Genomic DNA, 9,824 nt, shown 5'->3' on the forward strand with positions numbered 1-9,824 from the left:
TACTGCTGGCGCCACTTTATTTCTTCATCCTCTGTCCTTATTCCCAAATTCCTGCTTATCAATCTCAAGTTTTCTCCCTTTCTCTAATTCCAGGGGGATGAGCTTCAGAATATTCCAGGGGAGCAGGTGACAGAGGAGCATTTCACGGATGAGCAGGGCAACGTCGTCACCAAGAAGGTGGGTGCAGAGTCCCCCTGAGCTGGGCAGAGGCAGGCGGGCTAGAAGCTTACAAAGGCGGTGGACTCACCCCCAGCTTCTTGCTGCTGCCCTAGCAGAGGGGTAAACACCTGCCACAGTCCAGATGTGACATTCCTTACAGCCACCTTGCCTGATTCAGCCTGAATTCAGCTCCTCCGACTGGGCTCCAGAATGACCGGGCCCCGTGGAACCCCCCAAACCTAGTCCTGTGATGCCTGGCCCTGAAAACAGCTGTATGACAGCAGTACGGGGGTCCCTGTGGGCCTCCTGAGATAAAAGGACGTGGGAATGCATGGGGTTGGCAGTAGGTTTACACCAGGAGACGTGATTCTGCCTAACGGGTGCTGGGCACAGTGCTAGGTGTGGGCAGCAGGCAGGCCTGTGTTGCTCCGGGGCTCATGCTAGGTCAGAGCAGGACCCCGTCTTCCCTCCTGCATGGGGAGTTTCATGCTCGTGTGTGTTCTCACCTCCCACTGCTTGCACGCGGTAGGTGCAGAGCAGGCTGTCGTTGGAATATCTGGATGCGTGAATAGGGAACAGGTGGATCCCAGGGACGGGAATGCCCTGCCCTTCGGGGGCTCCCAGTCCTAAGGGGAAGACGGAGGGCGTAAACTTCCAGCACACCAGGAGGCAGGATGGACCGCCCTGGGCTAGAGATAGAAGTCGGGGGGGCGGTGGTGAGACCCCGATCATCCATGAGCCTCAGTAAGACCCCCCCGCAAATTCCAGCCCCTCTGAGGCTGCCCAGTGCGAATTCCCCACCCGATGGGGGCGAGAGGCCGTCCCCGATCTTGACCGCTCAGGGAAGGGCACCTGGGGACAAAGGCTGCTTCTAACCCCCCAGCTCATTCCGGGACCTGCTCTTTTCAAGCTCTGGCTGGCCGGCTTCCCCAGCCCCTTCTGCCCTCCCTCTCTTCTGCAGATCATTCGCAAAGTTGTTCTCCACGTCGATCCATCCGGAGCCGATGGCACCCAGGAGCCCGAGGAGGTGATTTCTGGGGGGCCCCTGGAGGACCCTAGTGAGATGGAGGCCAGTGTTGATTACTTTATGACTCACGCCAAGGTACTGCCCGAGCTGCAGCCTCCCAGGCCCTCGCTCTTCCGAGGGGCCGGCCCGTGACTCCTGCTGCCCTCTGCGCCAGCCCCCTTGGGGCTCACCTCTCACCTCTCTGCTCCCCCTCGAGCCTCCTGCCCCTGGTGGCACTGTTCCCACCACCTCCGTAGGGCGCCTGTGTTCTCTTGCCGTCTCTGTGTGTGATCTGTCCTGCCTTGTGTCTGCAATGCTGTCTCCAGGTGGAGCTGAGAGGGTACAGTAGCCTGCAGCCGGACCTGATAGAGGGCAGGAAGGGGGCTCAGATAGTGAAGCGGGCCAGCCTCAAAAGGGGGAAACAGTGATCTCGAGCCCCTCCCTGTGGAATGGCCTCTTTGGAGGTAATGCCGTCGTTCTCCATCTTCTCTGCATGGCCTGGTCCCCCGCGACGCCCCGCTGAGAGGCTGCGGACTTGCGCACCCCTACCCCGCTCCTCCTGGAACTCCCTCCCCTCCCAGCCCCTCCCCGATGCCCAGCATGACGCAGGAGGACCAGGCACCGCTGTGGGCTCCAAGCACAGACTCCCACCTGCTAACGGTGCCTCTGAGCTCCATTGCCTCCGAGAGAAAACAGCAGCACCTGCTGACCTGTTCCTCGGCAAGCGCAAAAATACAGATTTGAAAAAGTGCTTCCGTGAGTGCGAAGCACTCGGTACATCTCAGTAGGAACGTTGCCCTGGAAGCCCAGCAAGGGGGTCTGGAGGAGGAGGGGCGGGGCCCTGGAGGGTGCAGCGGGGTCTGCTAGGCTGTGCTGTTTCAGCGCACGTGGCCAGGAAGAGCTGGACAGGGAGAGGCCTGGAACCCAGCTGTGCCTTGAACCTTGAACCCAAGGCTCCCATCCTCCTTGGTATTTCCTGAAGCATGTTGCGCCCTTGCTTTCTAGGAAGAGGCAAAGCTAACAGGAGGCTGTGGGAGCGCTGATGGCTGGGGGGCGGGGGCGTGATGTGCAGTGAGGGAGGGAGGCCGGGAAGACGCGGCGAAGGCTCTCCAGCGGGCTGAGCAGTGCTGGGGGCTTCGGGGCCAGCTCGGACCTTCGTCCTCCCTGAGGGGTCCTGTACTGAGCTGCCCCGAGGCCCTTCGCTGTGCCCAGCTCGGGCCAGCTCAGTACCGGGCGCGTCGGGGTGGGAGTCAGCCGGAAGCAGGAAGCACGTGGCCCCAGCTCCCACTGGCACCGGGTTATTGTCACCTACACCCCCAGGGCCTGGCTCTGGGCCCGCAGCCAGCAGCCTCCCCTTCCGCATTCGGCAAAAAGCAGGGCCGCCGCCTCCCGAGCCCCCAGAAGTGCTGACTCCGGGCTTCCCTCAGCACTTGGGCAAAAGAAAAAGGTCTGGCCTATCCAGTTATAGGATAAAATTAGACCTGACTTCTCAGCAGCTTAAGGAGGTCACAGTGTTAACCCCCACACTGCCAGGGGTCCGCCGGGCTGCTGGTTTAGGACGTCAGCTGTGATCAGTCCTGGAAATAGTCCAAAGGTGCAAGTAATTCGAAAAACCAGAGAGTGGAAGGAAAAGTACACTCTTGGGCCTTATTTTCCTCAGGGCAGAGACTGAAGCTTTCAATCCCAGCTTCTGTTTGGCTCAGGTTTTGCTGATGTTCCTGAACAGGAGAGAGGCAGCCCAGAAGCCAGGCGAGGGGAAGGGAGGAACCCAGACATTTTTCAAAAAATGTTTCTGTAGGTGATCTGCAAAGTGGCTGAACCCCCCACCCCAGGGCGTGGGTGTTAGGGAACACGGAGCAGAGCAGCCAGGCTGTAGCACAGGGCTGGGGCCTCTGCCAGGAAGAGGCCAGGGGAGCGTGCAGTGGGGACCGTGGTGCGGAAGCCAGCGTTCGGGAGGGACAGCCCAGGGGACAGCCTGCCGTGCTCTACCCTCTGAACAAGACAAAGACCGCTGAGGGCTCTCTGGTCCTCCAGACGCACCTCCTGCCACTCGCAAGCATGCACGGCCCCCAGCATTGATGTATTCCAAATGACTGCAAACTTGCAAATTCGCCTACTAGCTACAGTTTATCGTAGCCCCAAACCTAGCACTCCCAGCACTTCCCTCCCGTGGCCTTTCAGGGACGCGCGCACAGTGGTGAAGCACTGAATGCCCTGCGTGCTTGTTCCCAGCTGAGGTCAAACAAGGAGGCCTTCTCTCTGTCCCCGTTTCAGTTCACACTCTGAACAATTGCCCTTTTTGCGGTCTATTCAGTGTCACGGTTTTTTTTTTGCATTTTTATGCTGTTTGTTGGTGATTTCGCTGTTTGAAATGGCCCTGCTGTCTTGTGTTCCTAAGAGCGGCAGGGCCGTGATGGGCCGCGTGTGGGAAGTCGTGTTTAGAGGGGCTTCGTTCAGGCACGGGTTATAGCTCTGTCGGACGTGAGTTCAGTGTTAATAAAGCAACAGTATACAGTTGACCCTTGAACAACTCGGGGGTTGGGGCGCCAACCCCCAGGCAGTTGAAAATCCCAGCACCCCTCTCTCTGCCTCAAAAGTAAAGGAACTGATGAATGACTCACCCCCAGGGCGGGAAGCTGAAACAGCGTGGCTAGAATCCTGGGCGCAAACGCTAGTTCTTTTATTTCTATGTGTTGTGATCTGTAATCCAATACAAACTTGTCCCCACACTTCGTTCATTTAAAGGTCTGTAAAATGAAAATGCAGACACTGTATTTATTGGAAAAAAACAATGTAGAAGGGGACCCGTGCAATTTGAACCCACATTGTTCAAGGGTCAATTGTACATGAAATACATTGTCTTTAAAGAGAGACACACAAGGTTGTGTGTTCATTGGTTGACAAAACCGTTGTGACCAGAGGCTGGCAGGAACCCTGCACTGTACTGTCCTCGGGAGCGGTGGTCCCAGTATTGGCTAATTCAGGGCTCCTGGCGACTTGAGAGAACATGCCTCCTGCGAACAAGGGGTATTGACTGTTTCAGAGAGAGTGAAAGTGGGTTGGGGCCCAGGGTCCAGGCCTGGCTCCTCCAGTTCCCAGGTTACCTTACATGTTGTTTCACTCCCTAAGCTTCCCTCTCCTCGAGGGAGGATGAAATGAGTCCCTCTGTGTGTCACACTGGTGTAAAAAGGCTTAAAAATAACCAGGGTAACTGTGAGGATGGCTGAGAGGGGTAAGAACAGTGTGTTCTGGCGCTCAACCAGTTGAGCTTCCTTGTAGCGTGACCCGGGGCGGGTCAGCTGACCTCTCCCAAGCCTCAGGCGCCCCAGCTGTGAAATGGCAGTAACGCCGATATTCCCTTTGTACGGCGATCGATGATGGGTTTCTCTCCGTGAGAGGACTTTCTGAATTGTCAAGTCCTAATCCACCAATTCTCAAAGTGCCTTCCGCATCCCAGTCGCCCGAGAGTCTGGTTAGGATGCAGACTCCTGGCCCCTGACCCGCACCTACTGCATGACAGGTCTGGAGCTCGGGATTTGGCCGTAAGCTCGAGTGATTCTGATGCCGATTGAAGAGTGGGTTACTAGGACCAATTCTGGTTTTCCTTCCCAAACCTCCCGGAGGTGCCGTGGCACAGCTGTAGAATTTACACCTGAAGGGTGAGCAGAGATGAGTGATGGTGACAGTGTTCAAAGCCGTGGAACGCCCCAATCCTAGGCGCCTGTTCTGATTCCCCTGCAATCACGCCCAACCTCGGGAAGGATTTTGCAGGAGGCCCGGCGTGGGCGTGAGGGGTGCTTTCTGGTTGTACTTAAGCAGTTTGAAAATAGCTGTGGAGTCAAGCCTGTTGGGGTGCAGCAGACAGTAGCAGCTGTGCCCAAGTACGTGGGTCCAAGAACCAGGGTGTCGGCGCTGCCAGAGGACAGCGGAGAGCAGGCAGCCTGTGTCCTCGGGTTAGAGGCACCTGGCCGGGCGCTGGTGGTACCACCCATGCGACGGCTGTTGTTGTTGTTTTGTTTCCCTTTTTAAGAGACACTTTCCATTTAGGCACTGTGGTTGCAAGACCTGCGTTGGCTCTGACTGACTAGAGTGTGTTAGTAAATTTGAAAATTCGCCTATTAGTAATCTCAATAGGAGAGGGCAAGGAGGCCAGGGGTCGTGTTTTACTTTGCTCTTTTAAGCGACAGTCCACCCTCACTCGCCAGCCCCGGCAGGTGTATCAGAGTCTGGGGCTGCAGGAGAGAGGAGAGAGGCGAGAGCCGCAGGCGCTGGCGGGGGAGGGGGCAGGTGGCACAGCACAGAGAGATGACACGAGGAAAAAAGCCCGACCGGCACGGCCACTAGAAGTGGCAGGAGGCTATTTTCTAAGCGTTTATAGGGTGAGACCGGGTGCGGGGGCACCCAGGGCGGTGGCAGAGTACTGGACGCAGCTGCAGATTGCGGCTCTATTAGAGACTAATAGAGACGCACTGTATTCCCACCCCTGCTGCTGCCGGGGGGCTCCCGCCGGGGCCGTCCCTGCTCCTCCTGGAGCCTCAGCTCACCCAGAGATGGGAAGAACGGTTACGCTAGAATGATCTCTCAGCCTTGAACTTTCTCCTCTGCTCTGTGTCCGGGCAGAAGAGTGGGAGGGAGATGGTAGCCTGTCTTCCCCAGGCTCAAGCTTTCATAACATCTCCTATGTGGTGTGCTTAGCGCTGGGGTAGGCGCTGTGGGACTGGTAGGAAGGGTAAGGGCTTTGCTCTTGCCCTCAGAGTGTTTATACTCTAGCCGGGGAAGTAAGCAGACAAGAGAGAGGACAGACAGGACAGGGCATTTCTGGAGCCCAAGCACGGCGGCATCCAGTACCACTCAGTACCCTGAGCGCTTCCTAGGTCGTTAGCTCTCCAGCATCACGACAATCAAACGAGGTACGTCCTGCTCCTGCCCTCGTCTTACGGCAGAGGAAACTGAGGCCCAGAGAGTGTAAGTAACTTGACCGAGGCCGCACAGCAGGAACTTGGCAGAGACAGGATATGAACGCCGGCAGACCGGCTTCAGAGTTCATACTCTTAACCGCACTCTGAGGTTACTCTGCACGCAAGGCAGCAGCAGGAGAGGACAGAGAAGGGGAGGCTGAAGGCTTCAGGAAGGCCTGTGGAGGAGAGGTCTGAAGGGTGGTGGGCAGAACCTCAGCCGAGTGGAGACTGGATGGTGTCCTGGACGGGGGAGCCGAGGACAAAGGCGGGCGTGCGGGCTTTGGACTTGGAGGAGGGGCTTGGCTGGCGGTGATGGGACGGTCCCCTCCCGGGCAACCGCTCGCTCAAGCCACGGCAGTAGGAGGCCTGGCCTTTTGCTCTGGGGAGGAGCTTAGCCCCACCCTCCATCCCTGGGGAACCACTCAGGGTTGAGTTCCCCTTGATCACCTCCAGCCTCCTCCCCAGCCCTGGCACTTGTAGCACCCACGACGAGCTCCCTGTCCGGGGACACAGCTGTGCCTCAAGTGACTTCCCACCCCACCCAGGAGATTGTCAGCTCCTCTTCGTGTTAAGTCCCTGCAGACAGAGCCCTGGGTGGCTGGGCTTGGAGATGGGGTTGTCCCCCCATCTCCCCCAGGCTAGAAGAGCAGGCCCCACAGGGTGGCAGGAGCCCCGTGTCACTGTGATTCCCAGGCTGCAGCGTTGAACTTCACTCTGGCAAAGCTGCTGTCTTCCAGCCTAACATACGTAGTCCCCTGGGGAGAAGCCATCTGGTTTTCAAAGATCTCTTTGCCCCAATAGAGGTTGTCCATCCAAAGGGCACGGGGAGAGGAGCCCGAGGTCCCGACAGTAAGGGTTGTGCACCAGAGCCGAAGAGGCGCTAAGGTCCCTTGAGGCCGTGAGCTCCCGAGGCCATGTCTGCTCCATCCCCGGGTCCCCAGGCTGGCACACAGGAGACATCAATGCATGTTGGCTGAACCAAACCGAACAAGCCAGGGTGCTGCCACCGCCTAGCCTGGCCCTTGCTGGGCTCGAGCACACGGCCCCTCTCCTAGGTGCTGGGTACACGGGGACGTCTCCCCAGGTGACCGCGCGGGCACAGAGTACCCCACAGGAGGGTCTCCCGGGGAGCTCATCGATGGGCACGGAGCTAGTGGCAGCCTCTGCGTCGGGCAGTGCGATAAGGATGGCTGGTGTTTCAGGAAGGTCCGGGCCAAGCTCAGTGCCTTTCAGCTCCTGCCTGGCTTGGGGAGGCTGCTTTTCTTGACTCACCCCTGCCTGAGCCGCCAGCACAAAACTCTGCATAGTGGGTTTTCGCTGGGAGTTGCGCCTCTAAATTCTAAGTGACTCCTCTCTGTGTGTCCCTCAGGATCACACCTCGACACCCAACCCTTGAACTCCACACACTCTGCCATGCACCCGAGAGCTGGACCGAGGCCCCGGAAGCCGCGCACACGTCCCTGGAGGCTTACGGCATGACCTCTGTAAGGGACGTCCTTTAGTCACCTGTTCGCATGAACGACCGACTGTAGACGCATGACCTACAGTCCTCTATCCTGCCTCTGGCGACGGTGGATCTCTTTCAGGAGTCTGGACGGAAGCAGCAAGAGGGGGGAGAGAGAGAGGGGGACGTAAAACAAGCGCAGGAGAGCACGGAACGCAGCAGCAAACAAGGGCTCTTTTGTGGCTGGGATGAGATATTTTTTTAAATCGTTTCAATTTCGACTTGTTACAGGGTACTTTTTTTTCAACCTCATCTGTAAGAAATCCATGTGAGCTTCCTGGAAAGGAAAAAAAAAAAAGAAAACTAGACATGAAATCAGTTCCACACCTTAATCCCTTACCCTCATCCACCAGCCTTCCCCACACCTCCACGCTCCACGTGTGACCAGCCCTGCCGCTGCCCCGTGGACCGAACCTTCCAGAACTCTCTACATGGCATCAGGACACACACACGCATACACACACACACACACCACACACACACACACCCCTCTCCCCTCTGCTCAGTATACACACAGATTTTACTGTGACATCCGAAGTTGTATAGACTCTCCTGTGGATAAACTGGAAATTTTTTATGTTGTCGCTCTCTCTCTCTCTCTCTGCCAGTTTCAGTATTAATCATCTTCCAATGGAAAATCATTACCTTCAGAGTGCATTCGGGGTTCCTCGTGTTAGGGACTTAAGACTCTGAGGCGAGGACCCCCAGGCTTAGCTGTAGGGCTCCGAGGGAGCCAGTGCCCATCCGGAAGGGTCTTCACTCTCAGCTGGGGGAAGGCCGGTGGCTGTCCCAGGATTGCACCAGCATGTTCAATAGAGAAGAGGTTTTCTATATCTTCAAGCACTTATATCATAGTCCGTGTTCAAAGTGTCAACTGTACAGTAATCAGCCTTGTGTATATGAAAAACAATAAATACTATGCAAACCAATAGAAACACTTTAGCAGTATGTACAAAGCACTAACAGCTCAGCTCCTGAGGACTTCTCCAGGCTGTGGGAGGAGTACAGCCTGTCTCTCAGTGAAAGAGGAAGGAAGGGAGTAGGCCTAGGGAATGCACCTGCCCGTTCTCAGGTCAGCCGCCGCCCCGAGGTCTCCCAGAGCGAACTTGGTGCTGTAAGTCCAGGCAGCCGCGGGATGCGGGGCCTGGGCTGGGCAGCCTCAGTGCCCCCATCTGACCAACACCCCACCCTGAACCCCCTGGAGAGGCAGCGCAGGGGGAGAAACGGCTGACCACCAGGAGGTCCCAGCCTGGAAGGAGACCTTCCTGGGCCAGGGCCCCGTCAGGGCAGGACGGAGACGGCGGCTGGCTGTTCCTCGCCTCGGTGCCATCGGGGAAGAGCCTTAAGTTACACCAGAGCCCCCGGCAGAGGGAGGCCCGAATCAGCACAACGCGCCTGCCCCGCGCGGCACCCTCCGGGCCAGGAGGGAGACTGCAGGCTCTTCTCGTCCGCCCGAGGGCCACTGTGTGTGGATGTCCGGTCACCTTCCTCCCTGCCTCTCTGCCGAGATGTCCTCAGAACACATCCGAACCTTCCAAGTAGCACAGAAGCTCCCTCGATGTCAGAGCCCCCCAACCCCCGAGGCCCCGGCTGGCCCCGGCGCACAAGTGTTCTGGTGGGTCCGGGCGGGGCTGGCCGGGCTCCCCGAGGGGCGGGCGGGGAGTGGGAGCTTGAGCGCGCGCGTCGGTCCGCGAGCTCCAGACCCAACCCCCGCAGGGGCCGCGCGCAGAGCATCCCCGCCGGCCGGTCCCTCCGCCCCGCCGCGGCCGGCCGGACTCAGTGAAGGCCGAGGAAGACAGGCGCAGGGCCGCCTCCCGCCGCGATCTGCCGCCGCCGACCCTGTAGCTCCTGTAGAGCCGCGGCCCCGGCCCCGGTTGCGCTTTGGCTCGTCGCTCTGTCTGGCTTGGCTGCTTGGCCCGCCGGCCCCCGGGCCTCGGCGGCATGCTGCGTTCGCTGCTAGTAGGAGCTGTAGGGGAGAGGTTTGGGGTCGCCACATAATGCCTAGAGAATGCTGCAGTCTGCACCTTAGACGCTGTTTAGAAGTTTTGGAATCACCTTGATTTTTTAAATTGTTACGAAAATGATTCTTTTCTTGACTCCCACACGCTCTGTTCTTGGGAGGGACTTCCCACCGCACACCCCACTCCACTCTGATGTATAGACCATTCTCCCTACACCAGCTGAACAAATGTCAAAA

General features: G+C 58.1%; 1 protein-coding gene across 13 annotated transcripts in view; it reads left to right on the forward strand.

Moving 5' to 3' along the window:
• The window catches only part of ANK1 (ankyrin 1), a 211,331-nt gene extending 203,401 nt beyond the window's left edge, over positions 1 to 7,930 (forward strand). For 7 of the 13 annotated variants that reach the window (XM_033415392.2, XM_049704179.1, XM_049704174.1 and 4 more), the window contains 4 exons: positions 94 to 177; positions 1,121 to 1,186; positions 1,492 to 1,629; positions 7,493 to 7,930. In XM_033415392.2, coding sequence (XP_033271283.1) covers positions 94 to 177; positions 1,121 to 1,186; positions 1,492 to 1,593 — 252 coding nt within the window. In that variant the 3' untranslated portion in view covers positions 1,594 to 1,629; positions 7,493 to 7,930. Of the gene's footprint in view, positions 1 to 93; positions 178 to 1,120; positions 1,262 to 1,491; positions 1,630 to 7,492 lie in introns of all 13 variants that reach the window. The other 6 variants (XM_012538780.3, XM_049704176.1, XM_033415396.2 and 3 more) reach the window with 2 other exon arrangements.
• Positions 7,931 to 9,824: the final 1,894 nt, after the last annotated feature.

The sequence above is a fragment of the Orcinus orca genome, chromosome 21, assembly GCF_937001465.1.
Source record: "Orcinus orca chromosome 21, mOrcOrc1.1, whole genome shotgun sequence".
Lineage (NCBI taxonomy): Eukaryota > Metazoa > Chordata > Mammalia > Artiodactyla > Delphinidae > Orcinus > Orcinus orca.